The sequence below is a fragment of the Schistocerca americana genome, chromosome X, assembly GCF_021461395.2.
Source record: "Schistocerca americana isolate TAMUIC-IGC-003095 chromosome X, iqSchAmer2.1, whole genome shotgun sequence".
Lineage (NCBI taxonomy): Eukaryota > Metazoa > Arthropoda > Insecta > Orthoptera > Acrididae > Schistocerca > Schistocerca americana.
Genome location: NC_060130.1, coordinates 482,058,732 through 482,078,861, shown reverse-complemented (window position 1 = coordinate 482,078,861; position 20,130 = coordinate 482,058,732). Strand labels below are relative to the sequence as shown.

General features: G+C 36.8%; 1 protein-coding gene across 1 annotated transcript in view; it reads right to left on the bottom strand.

Moving 5' to 3' along the window:
• Nucleotides 1–20,130, bottom strand: part of LOC124555630 (calcium-dependent secretion activator-like) — a 1,496,314-nt gene that overhangs the window by 687,574 nt on the left and 788,610 nt on the right. Inside the window, exon 11 of the mRNA XM_047129606.1 lies at nucleotides 8,342–8,435. Coding sequence (XP_046985562.1) covers nucleotides 8,342–8,435 — 94 coding nt within the window. The remainder of the gene's footprint in view (nucleotides 1–8,341; nucleotides 8,436–20,130) is intronic.

Here is a 20,130-nt window from a genome sequence, read left to right as displayed (position 1 = left end):
TGGCGACAGCATGGACAATGTGGTCAGAAAATGTGTAAATCTCTCCTGCTGGGGATCTGAGTCCTCCCTTGGGCTTGGGTGTGTGTGTCATTGTTAGTATAAGTTAGTTTAAGTAGTGTGTAAGTCTATGGACTGATGACCTTAGCAGTTTGGTCCCTTAGGAATTCACACACCTTTCAACATCTGACTGTGTAAAAGCTCATTAAAAGTTTTAAAAATACTGAACAATGAGCAAGTGAAATTTTCCATCTAAAAAAAAAGTGAACTGCAATGCACAGTGTAATTTAGCTTTTTGCAACCCATGAGGGTTTAATTTTTTTTAATCAAGGTAGGACTTGTATAAAATGATGTGTATCTTTAAATGTAATCCTTGCTTACCCAAAAAGGACATCACTTATAGTGAAGATGCACAATTTTTGTTAAGAGTATAATTTTTTTATTATTTTGTACAAATGTACGATACATTGAACATAAATATTTTGTACAGGGATTTTCATATGGACAGTTCATATATGTATAAATTTGAAAAAAAACATAGTGTATGGATTTTTTTTTTTTTAATTTTTATTTAGAATTTTAACCCACTTTTGGGGATCAGTTGTAGTCATTGAATTGCCCAGTTAGCTATTTGCAATATCTATCTCGTCAATCCAAGGAAGGGGTGATGTGACAAAGCAAGCTGGGATATTTTTACTTCCCCTCTTGTTTTGCTATCTGCTTCCTTGGGAAAGTCTTCTTGATATAAAAGGTTACGTATAACTTATATAATTATAAGAGGCAGCCAAATAAAAGTGAGAAATATGGGAAAAGAGTGATTATACTGTTCATAATTTCAAAAGTAATTGCTGTAACTGTTAATACATTTTTCCCACTGTGGGTGGAGATGGTCAATGCTTTGATGAAAAAATGTTTGTGTTTGCCTATGAAGGCATGACTGTACCCAGGCATAGACCTCTTCATCTCATGTAAATTGATGGCCAAGAATGTTTTTATTTGCAGCTCAAAAAAGATAGAGACCACGTGGGGAGGGATCAGGACTGCATGGAGGATGTCTTAAGGTGTTCCCAGTGAAAATTTTACAGTGTAATAGAAACAACCTTGGCAATGTGTGAGTAGGAATTTTGCTGGCAAGTTGTTTTGGCTACACTGTAGATGTTTTGCTGACAAGCCCATATCCTCCAGAAGGTCCAAAACTGTCCTCACTGATTTTCATATTACTGGGGCCATGAAGAAAGGCATTCACAGCCATCAGTTTGCTTTCGATGAAGTAGTGGATGCCTGGGTATGATAATGGTTCTATAGGCAACCACACACAGGTTTCCATGAAAGCATTGACCATTTTACCCACACTGGGATAAATTTACTAACAGCTATGACAATTACTTTTGAATTAATGAAAGGTTTCCTTACTTCTTTCCACCTGTCACATTTTTATATGACTGCCACTTCTATAACTGTTCTTTAATAGACTTCACAATTAGGTAAATATTTATAAAAATGTCTGCAAAAGTTCACATCTATTTATAACTTACAATTTCTGTCCTCTACGACATATTATTCCATACTGTACAATTACATTTATATGTTTCCTCACTGATTATGAAAACTGACATCCTATAACAGGTTGCAGTGTCTGCTGTCAAGTTTAATTTGCATTCATAACCTAGAGCTAGACTTTTAAAGAGCTTAGAATTCTTGAAGTGAGTGTTGACATTTATGTACACAAAATAATTTTAGTTTGGTTTTACATGAGTCCCTAGCATGAGCTCATATGGATTTGAGCAAATTGTTGTACTGCATTGAAAATCTGAAATATGAGCTGAGGTCTATTGTTTTTTTCTTTCCCTTTATCACAGATACTGTGCATATTTCTTGTGTTATAGTTATGTATTTCATATCATTTTGGTGTCTGACTTAAACCACGTATCAGCCCAATAGCTCCCTTTTGTAGTATCAGTACTCTGTTCAACTGCACATGATCTACACAACCCCATACTTTTATCTTGTAATTTACAAATGGAAAAACCATCCATAGAGTATTGTCGAATCAAGGCCCCGGGAGTAGAGAGCCAGTCATGACAAAACTCTACCATCTGGTGAGCAAGATGTATGAGACAGGCGAAATACCCACAGACTTCAAGAAGAATATAATAATTCCAATCCCAAAGAAAGCAGGTGTTGACAGATGTGAAAATTACCGAACTATCAGTTTAATAAGTCACGGCTGTAAAATACTAACGCGAATTCTTTACAGACGAATGGAAAAACTGGTAGAAGCAGACCTTGGGGAAGATCAGTTTGGATTCCGTAGAAATGTTGGAACACGTGAGGCAATACTAACCTTACGACTTATCTTAGAAGAAATATTAAGAAAAGGCAAATCTACGTTTCTAGCATTTGTAGACTTAGAGAAAGCTTTTGATAACGTTAACTGGAATACTCTCTTTCAAATTCTGAAGGTAGCAGGGGTGAAATACAGGGAGCGAAAGGCTATTTACAATTCGTACAGAAACCAGATGGCAGTTATAAGAGTCGAGGGGCATGAAAGGGAAGCAGTGGTTGGGAAAGGAGTGAGAGAGGGTTGTAGCCTCTCCCCGACGTTATTCAATCTGTATATTGAGCAAGCAGTAAAGGAAACAAATGAAAAATTCGGAGTAGGTATTAAAATTCATGGAGAAGAAGTAAAAACTTTGAGGTTCGCCGATGACATTGTAATTCTGTCAGAGACAGCAAACGACTTGGAAGAGCAGTTGAACGGAATGGACAGTGTCTTGAAAGGAGGATATAAGATGAACATCAACAAAAGCAAAACGAGGATAATGGAATGTAGTCAAATTAAATCGGGTGATGCTGAGGGGATTAGATTAGGAAATGAGACACTTAAAGTAGTAAAGGAGTTTTGCTATTTAGGGAGTAAAATAACTGATGATGGTCAAAGTAGAGAGGATATAAAATGTAGACTGGCAATGGCAAGGAAATCGTTTCTGAAGAAGAGAAATTTGTTAACATCGAGCATAGATTTAAGTGTCAGGAAGTCGTTTCTGAAAGTACACTCCTGGAAATGGAAAAAAGAACACATTGACACCGGTGTGTCAGACCCACCATACTTGCTCCGGACACTGCGAGAGGGCTGTACAAGCAATGATCACACGCACGGCACAGCGGACACACCAGGAACCGCGGTGTTGGCCGTCGAATGGCGCTAGCTGCGCAGCATTTGTGCACCACCGCCGTCAGTGTCAGCCAGTTTGCCGTGGCATACGGAGCTCCATCGCAGTCTTTAACACTGGTAGCATGCCGCGACAGCGTGGACGTGAACCGTATGTACAGTTGACGGACTTTGAGCGAGGGCGTATAGTGGGCATGCGGGAGGCCGGGTGGACGTACCGCCGAATTGCTCAACACGTGGGGCGTGAGGTCTCCACAGTACATCGATGTTGTCGCCAGTGGTCGGCGGAAGGTGCACGTGCCTGTCGACCTGGGACCGGACCGCAGCGACGCACGGATGCACGCCAAGACTGTAGGATCCTACGCAGTGCCGTAGGGGACCGCACCGCCACTTCCCAGCAAATTAGGGACACTGTTGCTCCTGGGGTATCGGCGAGGACCATTCACAACCGTCTCCATGAAGCTGGGCTACGGTCCCGCACACCGTTAGGCCGTCTTCCGCTCACGCCCCAACATCGTGCAGCCCACCTCCAGTGGTGTCGCGACAGGCATGAATGGAGGGACGAATGGAGACGTGTCGTCTTCAGCGATGAGAGTCGCTTCTGCCTTGGTGCCAATGATGGTCGTATGCGTGTTTGGCGCCGTGCAGGTGAGCGCCACAATCAGGACTGCATACGACCGAGGCACACAGGGCCAACACCCGGCATCATGGTGTGGGGAGCGATCTCCTACACTGGCCGTACACCACTGGTGATCGTCGAGGGGACACTGAATAGTGCACGGTACATCCAAACCGTCATCGAACCCATTGTTCTACCATTCCTAGACCGGCAAGGGAACTTGCTGTTCCAACAGGACAATGCACGTCCGCATGTATCCCGTGCCACCCAACGTGCTCTAGAAGGTGTAAGTCAACTACCCTGGCCAGCAAGATCTCCGGATCTGTCCCCCATTGAGCATGTTTGGGACTGGATGAAGTGTCGTCTCACGCGGTCTGCACGTCCAGCACGAACGCTGGTCCAACTGAGGCGACAGGTGGAAATGGCATGGCAAGCCGTTCCACAGGACTACATCCAGCATCTCTACGATCGTCTCCATGGGAGAATGGCAGCCTGCATTGCTGCGAAAGGTGGATATACACTGTACTAGTGCCGACATTGTGCATGCTCTGTTGCCTGTGTCTATGTGCCTGTGGTTCTGTCAGTGTGATCATGTGATGTATCTGACCCCAGGAATGTGTCAATAAAGTTTCCCCTTCCTGGGACAATGAATTCACGATGTTCTTATTTCAATTTCCAGGAGTGTATTTGTATGGAGTGTAGCCATGTATGGAAGTGAAACATGGACGATAACCAGTTTGGACAGGAAGAGAATAGAAGCTTCCGAAATGTGGTGCTACAGAAGAATGCTGAAGATAAGGTGGGTAGATCACGTAACTAATGAGGAGGTATTGAATAGGATTGGGGAGAAAAGAAGTTTGTGGCACAACTTGACTAGAAGAAGGGATTGGTTGGTAGGACATGTTTTGAGGCATCAAGGGATCACAAATTTAGCATTGGAGGGCAGCGTGGAGGGTAAAAATCGTAGAGGGAGACCAAGAGATCAATACACTAAGCAGATTCAGAAGGATGTAGGTTGCAGTAGGTACTGGGAGATGAAGAAGCTTGCACAGGATAGAGTAGCATGGAGAGCTGCATCAAACCAGTCTCAGGACTGAAGACCACAACAACAACAACAGAGTATTGTTGTTATAATTTTTGTATGCTCTGCTTTGTGCAGCTGGCTAAGTAAATATAATGAACTATTTACTTTCCTACACACAAAATTTCCATTTTTTCCACATCAATTTTTTTTATAAAATTCTAGGCTAAGGAATATACAGTCTTTACAGTCTGTATACTAAATTCCACAAATATCAGTTGCCTGTTTTAAACTACAGTAACTGTGATAGTAACTTTTAGGCCACAGTTACTAAATCACCTCTGATGCACCATACTTTAAAAAAGTGTAATCTCCTTCTCATCATCACCATTAACAATATATAACAGTCATCTGCATCAGTAATTGTATGAGAAGTAGACATAGGCATGCAGAAGGGGCAGGTTCTGGGGTTTTAGATCCTCCCACCCACTCCAAATGTTCTAAGTGGAATCCCCATTAGCACAGGTATCTAAAGTGAAGCTGTGTGGCAGCACCAGTAGATGTGTAGAACCAACATCCACAGGCAGCAGATCAAAGTGTTGAAGAAGCTCAAGGTGAGCACACACAAAATGCACGCTACTTGCCTACTGCCACCAGGTGGCCAATAACATATACCAGCTCTATAAATGAGGCTTTGCTGGAGTAAAGAACAGGATACAGTATGAGTAGAAGGGTGTCAGCCTGCAGCTCTGCCCACCAGGGACAGCCAGCTTGCAAAAATGAATTACAGATGGCTTGCTGTCACAATGGCTGTACCTATCCTATGGAAACCATTGTTGTAAATTGTTCAGAGAAGTTGGTGAGAGGCAGGGGTTTTGGAATTAATTTGAGACCACAGTTAGATATTTTTCTCCTGAGATCTTTTTGATGATCACAGTCCTGAAAAATTTCTCACAAACACTTCCTACTAGACTACAGTTCTCATTAACACTGAAATTCCTGCTATTGTTAGACTGTAGGGAATTTAGTCTTGCTAAATAATCAGAGGATATATGTCATCACCTTGATCATCATCAACAATAACAACAGCACTAGCTATTTTAAATCCATCGCTGGTTAAAGTTCCCTCCCAGGCTTCTTTATGGATTACAGTTTCCAGCTGTTCTCATCAACATTGCTTCTGCATATTTTATAATGTCATCAGGCAACCATCCATTAAGCTGTCTTCTTGGTCTTTATATATATATATAAAGTCTCAATATTCAGTTTCTTATCTCTTTATTACTTGTATGTGTTGTTCACTTTTCAGACATGTGTGTAGGATTGGCAAATTGTATACCTGGGTCATTCGTGTTCTCGCACTAACCAGACCTTCATGTTTTGGATAGCTCCTAATGCATTCCTAATACAATGAGGTGGTCACATTGTCCACCTGACAACAAGTAGCTGATGAATGACAATGCTCTCTAATGGCCTACATTCCTAGTATCTTGTTTTACTGACAGATACTATTACTGAAGGTGTACCTGTGTTCCAGTTCATTGGGCTAACATAGAACTAGTGTTAAGAATAGAAGAAGTAAATTGCTACCCTAATGAATCCGTATGACAAAATGATAGTATTTACAGTGCTTACAGACATATTTAGTACGTCATTTTCTTCCCACACTACATACCATGCATGAGTGGAATGGGAAGAAACCCTGATGTCTGGTACAATATGAAATATCCCCAACTATGTACTTCATAATGGTTTGCATATATGGATGTAGATGTAATCCCATTTACAGTTGGTCAATCTGCCATGTAGGTTGGCTACTCAAGTTTGATCAGGTCTGGTTTCTCAACAACAATAGACTTGTTTGACATTTCCTGAAGAGCTTAAGATAACCCAATTATGGTAATCAGATTGAAATTGATTCAAAAAGACATTTAGAAAGACCTCTGGATCTAGTATCAAGTGTTTCAGTTGATTTGGAATTACAGTATCATTGGAAATTTTGAACAACAACATTTCCACTGCTGACTGTAAATATTTTTATAAATCTCACAATTTTATTTTCAGCTTTAAGCCATTATCAAGTGGTATAGAAGCTGAAACACAGCAACTGTCAATATGGGTATAAGAAGTAAGAATTGATGTGAGCTTGTGTGGCTTTTGTGATTGATATATTACTGATAACCATTGGTATATAATGGATGGAAATGACTGTCAATGTCCTGGTGTATGATATTGATGTATGTAGATACTATTTATCCTAAGTGGTCATTCCACTCATACCAGTTTGATACACCCGTAAGAAAGACTAACATGTGTGTGTGTGTGAATGTGTGTGTGTGTGTGTGTGTGTGTGTGTGTGTGTACATGCATTGGTGTGGGTGTGAACTACACAGGGTTCAGTAGGCTCTGTTACAGATCACTTGCTCAAATAGGCAAGACAGTACAATGAAAGGTAATTTTAGGTATGTTATATTCCAGCAAATCAATAATGCACTAAAGTAATTTGCAGAATGAAATCAAAACCACAAATAAGACAAGAAAGAAAGACAGATTCATATGGAATTGTTTTTTGGGTCAACGTAAGTGGTACATTCAGCACTGTAATGAGAAAAGATTTTCTTCTCCTTTGTACAATTATGGTGAGAAAGAGGGTAAAAAGAAGTGCTGGCACATAGCCTGCTTTTCATTAATATCACCAAGGGGGCTGCTGAGCTCAGTGACCCCACCTCATGAACAGATCATGATAAATAGTGCCTCATGCGCTTTTTCCATGAAATGATGCCAGAAAATTGAGAATTTGATCCAGGACATTGGTGCAAGCTTTGATGATCAGAAACTTTATGCCACTAGCCCTTCTCCCTTTCCCAGCCAAATTTGGTGGTGAAAATTTCTTCCATTACCAAAATACAAGTTGGCTACCTCTGAGTCTAGTGCCACTACTCACCCATGTCAGTGACCTTTGTTACGTAAATGGCTGTAGGAATCAAAGACATCATTTTACCTGATCTTGTTCCAGTTTTAGCACACAGAGTCAAGTAGTTTAGTTTCTTTAGGTAATATTATACTCTGACACATCAAGAGACATCTATAATAAGGCTTGAGCATTACTGTAGTTGCTGATAGAAGGTAATAAGAGTCGAACAGAAAATATGTAAAAAATATCGGTCATGCCTGAAGCAACACACTGGACTTTTTATACCAAACTGTGACTAGGCTGGTCAGAGGTAAAGAAATGAAATGATATAACATGACGTGCTAACTGTAAATACTAAAACATGGGAGAGTGAAGTGCAGTTGGGAGAAACAAACTACAAGCACATCCTCAAGAACAGAAGATCGTAAATGCTATAAAAAGAAGCATACAGGAAGTTTAAAAGCTGGTTCAATTTTTAAGATATATAATTAAACAGTTTAATATTTTAGTTGAGATATATTTATTAAATTAATTGTGCCTTTCATAACAAACATTTATATTTTTACATTGTATTTCTAAAACTTTAACAGGATATATACAATGTACCTGGAAACTTACCTCTAGTTGAAAAGTTAGGACAACATCTAACTTAGTCAGTTGTGTATCACTGTCTGCAGAATCACCCTCCAGTTTTGCAAGTGATCCCTGAGACCTGTCATCAACAAGCAAGGAAAATGATATTATTTACAAGTACTTCATTCTCACTCTACATTACAGCAAAATTTGTCCAACCAACCAATATATGAACAAACACTGAAAATAAAAATACACAGCTTTTGCCATAACCATGCTGTAACAGCAAAATCCTCTGCTGATAGAACAGCCACACTAATCAAATTATATATAGTCCTAACTACCTGAAATAAAAGACACTATTAGTGCAGAAGGTAGTGCAACTCTTCATTGAACATGTAAAATATTCAACACTCACTTAAGAAAATATGTGAGAATGAGTACTAGCTATTAAAAAGTGTGATTTGAGTTTTCTGGCAGACTAGACCTGAGGTTGGACTGAGATATTAATGTGGAAGCTTTCCCCTTTTGTTTGCAATGCCCTTACCAACTGATCTATCTAGACATGAATAATGATCAGGCATGAAAACTTCAGTCCTGCCAGTAACTCTCTCTCAAAATTCACAGAAACTCCCAGCATAATTTGCAGAACTAGCACTTCTGGAAGAAAAAATATTACAACAAAATGGCTTAGTTATAGTCTGCTGATTATTTTCAGAATGAAACTGTTTTTGTGAACTGTACTTGCTGGTCTAGCACTCCTGTATGCAAGAATATTGCAGAGATATGGCCTACCCATACTCTACGGGTTGTTTCCAAAATGGAATTGTTATTCTGTAGCAAAGTCTATGTTGATTTGGAACTTCCTGGAAGACTAAATTTCCAGTATCAGTGTGACATGAAACCTTAACCATATGTGTTTTGTATCTTCTTCTTCAAAAAACTTTTGATCTGTTTTAAACTAAAATGTTTGAATTCAACACCCTATTTCAAAAGGAAACTGAAATCATCTTGATTCAGGAGGGAAATTTGTACAAGACATGTCCAGAAAGTAAGTACTGTTTTGGAGAAAAAGTCAGAAAACATTTTTTCAGACAAAAATTTATTTTTACAAGAAACAGCACTTCTTGCCACAATTGTGTAGAGACTTTAAGAGAGGGAAGACAGCCTTCCTATGCCCTCTTCACAGAAAGATGCTACTGATGAATACTGACACTGCTGAACATCATATTTTGCATCATCATCACTGTCAAAGTACCTTATAGCAAAATCATGCTTCAAGTTCAAGAACAAGTGGTACTCACAAAGTGCAAGACAGGTGCTGTATCACTGGTGATAAGACTGCACCCAACCATCTGTTGAATAATGTTTTGAATGAAACAGCAGAATGGGAATGTGTGTTGTCAGGAAACAACACAATGCCTTAACTGACCATTCCATGCATTTGGTTTTGCATTATGTGCCAAAGATTTCTCAGTGTTTCACAGTATCAAACTTCATCAAGCACATGATATTTTGTGTTGGCATTGTTCCAATTTTTGTTTAAAGGGTGCAGGGGTGGTCCTGAGGGCCTCCACTCCAGAAACTATGGTTTTGATTTTGGAGTGACATGAAAAACCCAAGTTTCGTCAATAGTCACAATTCTGTTTAAGAATTCACCTCCATCATCACTGCCTCAGATCACAGAACTGACAATGGGCTTTGTCTTGTGAACACCCGTAAGTGTTTTTGGAACTTAAAGGGAACAAAATTTGTGGAAATTTAAGCAATTTGTGATATTCTCATGCAAAACAGTTTTTTAAATTTGTTGAAACTCATCACAAAACATTCTTATTGTGAACTGTCTATTTTAATGAATTTCCTCATTCACATTTTTAACCAAGTCATCACTGACAATAAAAGACCACCCACTTTGTGCCTTGTCATGAACACTGATTTGTCCATCACTGCATTGTCTCACCCACTATCTGACCATTCCATAGTCATTGCATATTACAAAACACATTCACAGTTGGTAGCCTCAGAGATTTTCTTAAACAATTTGATCAGTCACTAACAAATGTCAACACAGCACAGTCTGGCTGTAATGATGCAAGAGGAAAAACAGTGAATGGGAGAGATGAGTGTGAATGTGTCAAACTGAGGCACTAGAGCTGTTGTGTGGTTGAATGAAACAATATTTACTTTCCAGACACACCTCTTATTTAACTTTTTAAAATATCTATTAATGCACAAAGTATGTTATCGCACAGTATAATACGAAAATGTATTTTTCTTAAATGAAGTCACTTTCCCAGGTAGGCTGTTCTTTTATTTTGAAATGAATACTTCATTTCATTATTTAGCAAGAAGCTAATTTCACTCTCTAAGGCATTGTCAAGCTACATGACAATAAAAACTATGATGTTTCCAGCATGTTGTGTTCCACACATCAATGTGGGAAAGAGCAATATCTGATTGCATCCATAATAAGAGATTTACAGAACTGAAGTAGTTATGGGCACAATTATTCCAGATATGAAGTAAATACTTAAAATGAAAAGAGTGCAACACTTAGGTGGTTTAGTTATGTTTCTTGACATTCATCCTATTTGATTTTATGATGCTGAATGTGATGTGCAAGTTTTCACTTCAATAGTTACACTAATGTATTTATAATGTGTTATTTATGCTGGCATCGTGACAAATACTGTATTAGAGCAGCACTCATTCCTTTCTACATATATATTTCACATAAAGGATAGTTGTGCCTGTACCTTTTACAGTTGTGAGAAACTCTTACTGAGGATGCCTTGACAGGTTGCTTTCCACCCTCACTGCTGTGTGGAATACAATATGATGTAAGAATTATAGTTCTTATCGTACTATATGTTCATAGTGCAAAGATGGAAAAATTAGTTAACCACTTACTAATGAAATAAATTATTTATTTTAAAATAAAGGAACAGCCTACACAGGAAAACAATTTTCTGTGATACCTATACAGTATCATTGGACACGTACATACAAAAGACTGCTAGTACTTTTATCTTACTGCAGCTCACATATTCAAATAGCAAATTCCAAATACACCATTTGGGGAAAACATTTTCTGAGTAATTATGCAATCTAATTTTCAAAAATGAAAATTAATGAATGTTTTAAGAGTAACACAGTCTTCCAGAAAGAATAGTTCTGATTAACCACTAGCTAATAGGAGAAAAGAATGATGCCAAAAGTGCCATACTATTCAAGAAAAACATCTACACAAAAAGTGTCTTGAACTAGAAAGTGACAATTGATGTCTATCTTAAAACTGTTGCCAACAACTGTATAATTTCCTTTAAGATGACCACTTTGGGGTAGGGAGGTACTGAGCGAGAGAAGTACACTCAGGTGACAAAGTCATGGAATAGTGATATGCACAAATACATAAGTCAGGAGTATCATGTACACAAGATATAATAGGGCAGTGGATTAGTGGAGCTGTCATTAGCACACAGGTGATTCACATGAAAAGGTTTCCGATATGAGTATTGCCATATGATGGAATTAATAGACTCTCAGTGCAGAACGGTAGCTGGAGCTGGATGCATGTGCATTCCATTTCAGAAATTCTTAGGGGATTCAATATTGTGAGATCCACATCATCAAGAGTGTGCTGAGAGTACCAGATTTCATGCATTACATCTCACCACTGACAAGGCAGTGACCAACGGTCCTCACTTGATGACCAAAAGCAGTGGCATTTGCATAGAATTTTCAGTGGTAATGTGGCAAAATTTGGCATTAATGAGCTACAGCAGCAGGCAGCTAATGCGAGTGCCTTTCTTAACAGCACAACATCGCCTGAAATGCCTCTACTGGGCTTGTGAGCATACTAGTTGGACCCTAGACAATTGGAAGACTGTGGCCAGGTCAGAGGAGTCCCAATTTCAGTTGTTAAGAAGCGATGATAGAACTTGTGTGTGGCACAGATCCCATGAAGCCATGAACCCAAGTTGTTGACAATGGACTGTGAAAGCTGGTAGTGGTTGTAAAATGGTATGGGCTGCATCCTCTGGTCCAACTAAACTGTTCATTGACTGTAAATGGTTATGACTGGATATTTGGAGAGCATTTGCAAGAAACAACAATGGAATTTTTGGATGACAATGTGTCATGTCACTAGGCCACAATTGTTCATGGCTGGTCTGAAAAACGTTCAGAAGAATTCAAATGATTTGGCCACCCAGACCACCATACATGAATCTGATTGAAAATTTATGGGACATAATCTAGATGTCAGTTCATGCACAAAATCATGCACTTAAAAAAGTTTCACAATTAAGTATGGCTATAGAGGCAGCATGGCTGAGCACTTCTGCATAGGACATCCAACATCCTTTTGAGCCCATGCCAAGTCAAGTTGCTACACTGTGCCAGGCAAAATGAGGTCAAACACAATATTGGGAGCCATATCATGACATTTGTCACCTCAGTATAGTTTGATTTAATAAGATGAGCCCATGCCACTAATTATAGATATCTAACAACATAAGTCAAAAACATATAATGTATGGATCTCAGAGAAATACTGGTTTTCTTGTGGGTATCAGCACAAGCTCTACAAATACGTGCAGTGTGTTATACAGGAAGGCTTGCCTAATGCATAATTTGTCATGCAAAAAGATTTCTATGCAATGCCTTGAGCACACACAAGCACTAAATATTAACATGATACTTAATACATTGAAAAATATATATATATATATATATATATATATATATATATATATATATATATATATATATATATATATATATGAGCCTTAAGTAAAAAATTAAATTGAATTCAAAATTTTAATAAGTACTGTATTCACAAGGCATCAAAACTTTTTATACAGACTCAGTTGTGGGTGAAACATGTTTCATAATTATCCAAAGCAATGATGTATCTCACATCCTTAGGTACAGTACTGCAATAAATGCAAAGTTAATGTAGTAGACAAAGATTTTTAATGAGTTATTCCAGATGGTCAGATAATAAATTATAATTCCAAAACAGGAGATAACTTTGTTAATGGGGTAGTTAGTATGGAACAATTATGCAGTGAGAGACATACCATTGGATGTATGTACTATGAAATAACATTTGAAGCATCACTCCTTGAAATTACATAAAAAAAAGAAGAAACTAACATCACATATATATCTCTTCGTAATATTGAGGCCCATTAGAGATGAAGTATTGTATTGTGCAATAAGCTGTCTGGACTATGTATATTCACAAATTTTCAATCTTATCCTTTTTTCATCTTATTTGAAATGTTTTAAACTCCGACTATGTAGTAGTATATGTTGTGCTAACACAATAAACCCCCACGAATTAAAAATCAAGTATCATAAAATTACTGCACTGCAAAAAGATATAATTTTATTTATGTGAATATCATAATTGTTGTATTGTGCTGTTGAGTGAATTTCATGTCCTGTAACTTATTTTTGATTTAATGTTCCATGTTTCTGGGCGCGAGTGGGTTATATGTTGTCTGGTGGTAAGAAAGGAAGGAGAAATGTAAAGTTTTTCTGGAGTTGCATAGAAATGGGATGTGTTTCTGTCAGTGAGCATTGAAATTGATGGCAGCAAGGCATCTAGGATTATTAAAAATGAAAATTACGTATGAATCTGTTTGTCGCCTATGTTATTTCAAGAAACACGTCAACCTATAGGGTTTCCAGACCTACAAGACAATCTGCCTTCCAGACAGAAGAAATCCAAGCAATGCATTGAAGGACATCCTTAGAAAACAAGATGAGCATTATTTCTTTAAAACTAACACAGACTTGGCCAACAATATTTAATTACTCCATGAACAATTACTACAATTAATGGTCATCCAATGTGCATTACAAAGAAGGTCTTTTAAGTAGTACCATTGCGCCCAGGATACTTGTGCATTTAGATTTTTGACATTGTTTATGTTTCAGGTGACAAGAAAGCATATAATTGTGTTGCAAAGATGAATGATTTTAAACCAAATGTAGTTTGACATGGTATGTGTGGAATGATGCAACACTATGGACATTTGGTTGGAAAGGTTGAAGCATTATTACTAAACTTGATGCCACCTACCCACATCAGGACAATAACAAGCCAAGTACCAATTAAAGCATTTATTTTGTGTTTTCTCATTGCAGTGCTGTGTGAACATTTTGACCAGTTTTTTCTTACTCTGGTAATTTAATAAATATGCCAAACCTACCAGTGTCAACTAGTGACTTTAAAAAGGCCATAGCCAATGAAGACATGTTTTAGGATGAAGTAGACAATAGTCAACTTAAACAGTTAAATGAAATTAGTGCAGACTCAGGATTTTTAGACAGTAGCATGTTATATTTGAATCCAGACTGTGAGAAACAAGTACAGTCACACGCGAGTGAAACAATGTGGAGTGAAAAACCCAAACAGCTAAATTTACAAGACATGTTTAATGTATTAATGTCATCAGTGCAAAAAATAGTGAAAAACATTAAAAAATAGTGAAAAACTTGAAAAGTCAGTAGTCTCAGAATGTAATCTCATTAGAGCAGAGCTTAATGCACAAATTTAAGATATTAAAAAGGACTTAGTTGGTGTGTTTTCTCAAGTGAAAGCTATAGATGAATGTGTGAAAAAGTAGAGGGGAAGGTAGAGGCTTTAGAATCCAAAATACAGTCATTAGAACCAAAAATAGGGGAAGTAGACAAGGATCTCAGATTTGCGATAGGTTCTGTTGAAGTCAGATGTAAAGATGCTGTTGGTGATGCTAGTAAACAACCTGTAACCTTTATAAATAAGTTAAATGAAAAAATAGACAGTGTTGCCTCAGATGTAGAAGTTCAGAAGATAGCTAAGATGACAGACTCAAGTGTGTCAGACTTACATAGTGATGTTACTATTATCAAAAAACATGTACAACAGTTACTAGATGGGGCTTATCTAAAAACTTTCTGTAATGTAGGATGCCCAAGCTATCTTACTATGCCACTTTGGTGTTTCTCTGCTGACAAGAAGATTCATCCACTTGATTTTATACAACATTGCCATGATAGTTTTCGCCCTTGTATGAGTGATGAATTAAAAATTTAGTTCATTAAAAGATCATTAGAATGGAAGCCTTGTCATTGGTCAACCAACTAGACTGTAGCAATTTATCCATAGATGAATTTGAAAAGCGTTTCTTGAAAAAGTTTTGGTCTGACACTGAACAGGCAAGGATGAAGAGTAAGATTTTTAAATGGTCTGATGCACAGGGAGCAGAGAAGGGGTATGAAAGAGTTTTGCAAAGACCAGATCACAAAACTTGCACACTTAGACCAACATTTTGATGAATTAACTCAAATAGATGCACTTGAGAGAAGGCTACCAGAAAGAATTCAAATGGGTTAGTTTATGGGCCAGATGATTCTGTACACTAGTTCCTGAAAAAAAAAAATCCTTGTTTTCCAAACTTTGCAGAAAACAAGTAAGGGGTCCCAAGATCTGTCTGGCACACTTGAGTGGTGATGTCACCTATTTCTCTTCCTGTCCTGACATTAGTTTGTATAAAGCTAGATAGTGAAAAAAAAAAAGTTTTTGAGTTATACCAAAAATGTAAGGTAATGAAATTTTACAAAATGTACAAGTATATGAGATTATGTTGAACATCCTGAGTGACCAGTAAACATGTAAGTGTAAAAAGTTGTATAATTGCAGGAGAAATTTGATTATTACACAATGTATACACAATTTTTGCTAAATTTTGAGGATGTATATAGTATATATAGCTATTAGTAGAAGAGCACACCTGAGATGTTTAGTGCCATGCACTAGTTTTCAGATTGTTTGTATAGTGTAACAAGGGAAAGTACAGTTGCCTAGTGAAGTGTATTTGAAAGCAATGAAGTGATTCTAGGGTGTATGACCTCTCTGACCCATAAGTTGAAGTAATATGATTGTATGAAGTGATGAGCTGTGGAAACAATGCAATGATTACATACAGTAAAATAATAAAACACGTAAATAGTGGTGGAAGCAATGCAATGATTACATGCAGTAAAATAATAAAACATGTAAATAGTGTAATTTCTATTGCTAGAAGAAAAGCTATACCAGTTGTGGGGTCTGCTACCATGTCGTGGTTTAAGAAGTTGATCTGTTGTGTAAGATGATGCAGGTGGTTTTACTATGGTGATTATTATTATGAAGTATTTAGTGGAGTAATGAGGTGATATTATAAGGATATGAGGTGAAGTTATTACTTTGATGCAATGAGGAGATATTTAATGTATTTAAGGAAGTGTTGATGTATTACTGCTGTAATGAGGAGAATGATGTTAGGTAGGGACTGGTTAGGAAACCTGTTTTTCTTTTTACTGAGGAGAAAGTTTATGAAAGACACACTTAATCAGCACGGTTTGTAATGCAAGTTGTTTTTGATTTAAAGTAATGGATGCAAGTAAATACTCAGTTATATTTACGCAGAAATGTTGTTCTGTGTGAACTGTGACATCTTTTGTAATTAAGCAACATGTTAGTAACCTGTACACTGAAAAGTGATTAAGCATCTTGCTGGTAATTAATATGAAAATAGGAAGTAAACTGGAGAATGTTTTTAGTGAATTAACAACTATACCTACACGCCACTACATGTTTGCACACTGTTGAAAGTTAATGAGAAGTGAAAACCATTTATTTCTGAACTTACAAAATTTTTTATACTTACATTGAATCATATAAGGAAAGTCAGGATGACACATCTGAACACTTGATGGTTGATGTATGCAGTACTCAGAAGGCTTTATGAACGGAACTACTTACTGTATCAAATTATACACTTGACGCATATAACTGTTCTGTTCCTGAAAATCTGATGAGAGGTGGGAGTTACATTGTTACTTTCCTGAAAACATGATTAAGTATGAACTAAGTTTTTGAAAAATTTTCAGATGGGAGAATCTCTACTGAATTTGTCTTGTGTTTGATGTGCACCAAGTGTCACAACCATACAGTTACTTACTGAAACATGTAATGATCAATATAGTGTTATTGCATATTTGCTTTGACGTTTAGTTATTTATGTAACCAACTATGAGTATTGGGATGATTCTTGAATGATACTAACAGGCACAAAGACTACTTTGCCATTAAATAATATACCAACATCCCATAAAAACTTCATAACGTTTTACCATTTTTGTAAATGCCTTGAAGATACTGTCTGATAACTGGTAATATGTGTATAGTTTTCTTTGTCTTTGAACTACTTGTCAATAATGCAGAATGCACCATGGAATTTTATGTAGGTATAAATAAACAAACAAATCTTACCTTCTTCAAAGTGTGTACATGATATCAGGAGAGTTACTGAAATCTGTTGGGGGCACTTGTTTCCCAAAAAATTTATACATAATATTATCTTTGTACAGTATATAATTTTGTGTATTATCTAAGTGGACATTTCCCAATTCTATCTAGTTTTAAGTGAATTTTCAACCAACAATGGTAGTAAATTTCAGATAACCCCATGATCTGGGGAAGACATTTTCATTTGTGTGCTTTGAGTGTTAGTCACGTGACATGTTTCTATGGACATTCACTATACTGCTTAAAATATAAGTTATTTTTTTGATGTTGTATAGTATCCTCAACCATGAGTTGAACCAAGTTGATAGTGAATTTGGCTGTGTAGTTAAATTAGACTACGTGCTATCCTCAACTGGACTTCAACTTAAATTGTCATAAAGAACATTTAGTTAAATGATGGATTGTACTGTATGGTATCCTCAATTGAAGTTGGGCCATGTTAGCACACTGGACTTATATTTGAAACTACTATACTCATAATATAGTATCATAGAACTGAGTTGTGCTTATGTTGCACACGTAACTTTAACAAATGCTTTGATGTTTTAGTAGTGTCTATGCTGCACACAGCTTTACATGAACTACTCACAGTATAAAATGGTATTGAAAGCCATGGTAGTGTCAAAAAAGCACAGAGGACTAGCTTCTGAGATACGCTATCACATTTTTCAGTAGAGAAATTGGTATCGTAATCTACAATATTGCAAGTGGTATCATATTTTACAGTTATGATGAAAGTATAATAATTTACTATTTTCAAAACAGTATTAACTTTTCAAAAAATTAAGTATCTTTGACAAGTCAAGTGTATAAGAGAACAAATCATTTAACTTATTATTTTCTGCATCTAAGTTAAATTTTCCTGATTGTTGAGTGTTAGTTTTAGTCTTGTTATCCCTAATATATTAATATTTTCTTTACAGTTTTTGTCTTAGTATAAATATTATTTCTTTAATATTGCTAATTAGTATTTGTACAATATTCAAAAATATAATTACATCTTATAATTTTTTTTATTTTTTATTATTATTTTTTATTTTTTTTTTATTTTTTATTTATTTTTTTTTTTTTGGTGCGAAATAACCCTTTTCAAAATTTTTTTCAAGCTGAGTTAGTGTTTGCATTTTTCTAAGGGTTTTCCAAGTATTCTTTTCATGCAACTTCAAATCAGTCTCTCTCTCTCTCTCTCTCTCTCTCTCTCTCTCTCTCTCTCTCTCTCTCTTTTTGGATATTCAGATCTAAGAGCCTTGTTTATCTTGCATTTTTTCTCAAGAAGTATTTCATATATGTGATTAGGGAACGTTGGATTCTGAAGCTGATACACTGTGAAATATTGTAGGAAATATCCTGGGAGCTGTGTCCACTCCTAAAAAATCATCAAGACCATCAGCAGTATGAAGACCCATCGACACAACCCTCCAATTCAGCACACACCTGACGCTTCTTTTGACCAGCCTTCAGCTATTCAGAAACCTAAGATTTCATAAACACTTGTGCTACTGCATATTCTACTTCTCAAATTTGTAACATCGTGCATGTCTTCAAGGCTTTCTCTCATGTGAAATGTGAGCGAAACTCTCAGGGAGAGGAGGAGTGGGGGGTGGTGAACGGGCGGAGGGGGGTTGTGTCACATGCAATAAGCCATCTCAAGCACAAATTTATGATCTTATCCTTTTCTTGATCTTATTTGAAATGTTTTAAATTCAGAATTTGTAGTAGACTAGTATATGTCGTGCTAACACAATTAACCCCTGTGATTTAAAATTCAAATTTCATAAAATTACTGAACTACAAAAAGATATAATTTTGTTTATTTGAATATATATATTATTATAATTGTTGTATTGTGCTGCTGAGTGAATTTCATTTTCTGTAAATTATTTTTGATTTAATGTTCTATGTTTTGATCTTGGTAAGAGTATATCTTTACCAATGTACTTTGGAACAATGTTAACTGGACACTAATTGGTTGTATGTTGTCTGGCGGGAAGAAAGGAAGGAGAATTGTAAAGTTTTCCTGGAGATGCACACAAATGGAGTATATTTTTCTGAGTGAACATTGGAATTGATGGCGGCAAGGCATCTAGGACTATTAAAAATGAAAATTACATACGAGTCTGTTTGTCGTCTATGTTATTTCAAGAAACACATCAACCTATAAGGTTTCCAGACCTACAAGAGAACATGGCTTCCAGACAGAAGAAATTCAAGCAACAGATTGATGGAGATCCTTAAAAAACAAGCTGAGCATTTTTTCTTTAAAACTACCACTAGAGTCAGTGAACAATATTAGTTATTGCATGAACAATTATTACAATTAACGGCCATCCAACGTGCATAACAAAGGAGGTTGTTGAAGTGTTAGCTCAGATTGTTTATGGATGGATCAACCATGGGCCCATTTGAGGAAATATCTTTGCATTTGCATAAAGTCATTTAGGAAACTCATGAAAACCTTGGATGATGATGGCTGGAAAGTGGTATGAGC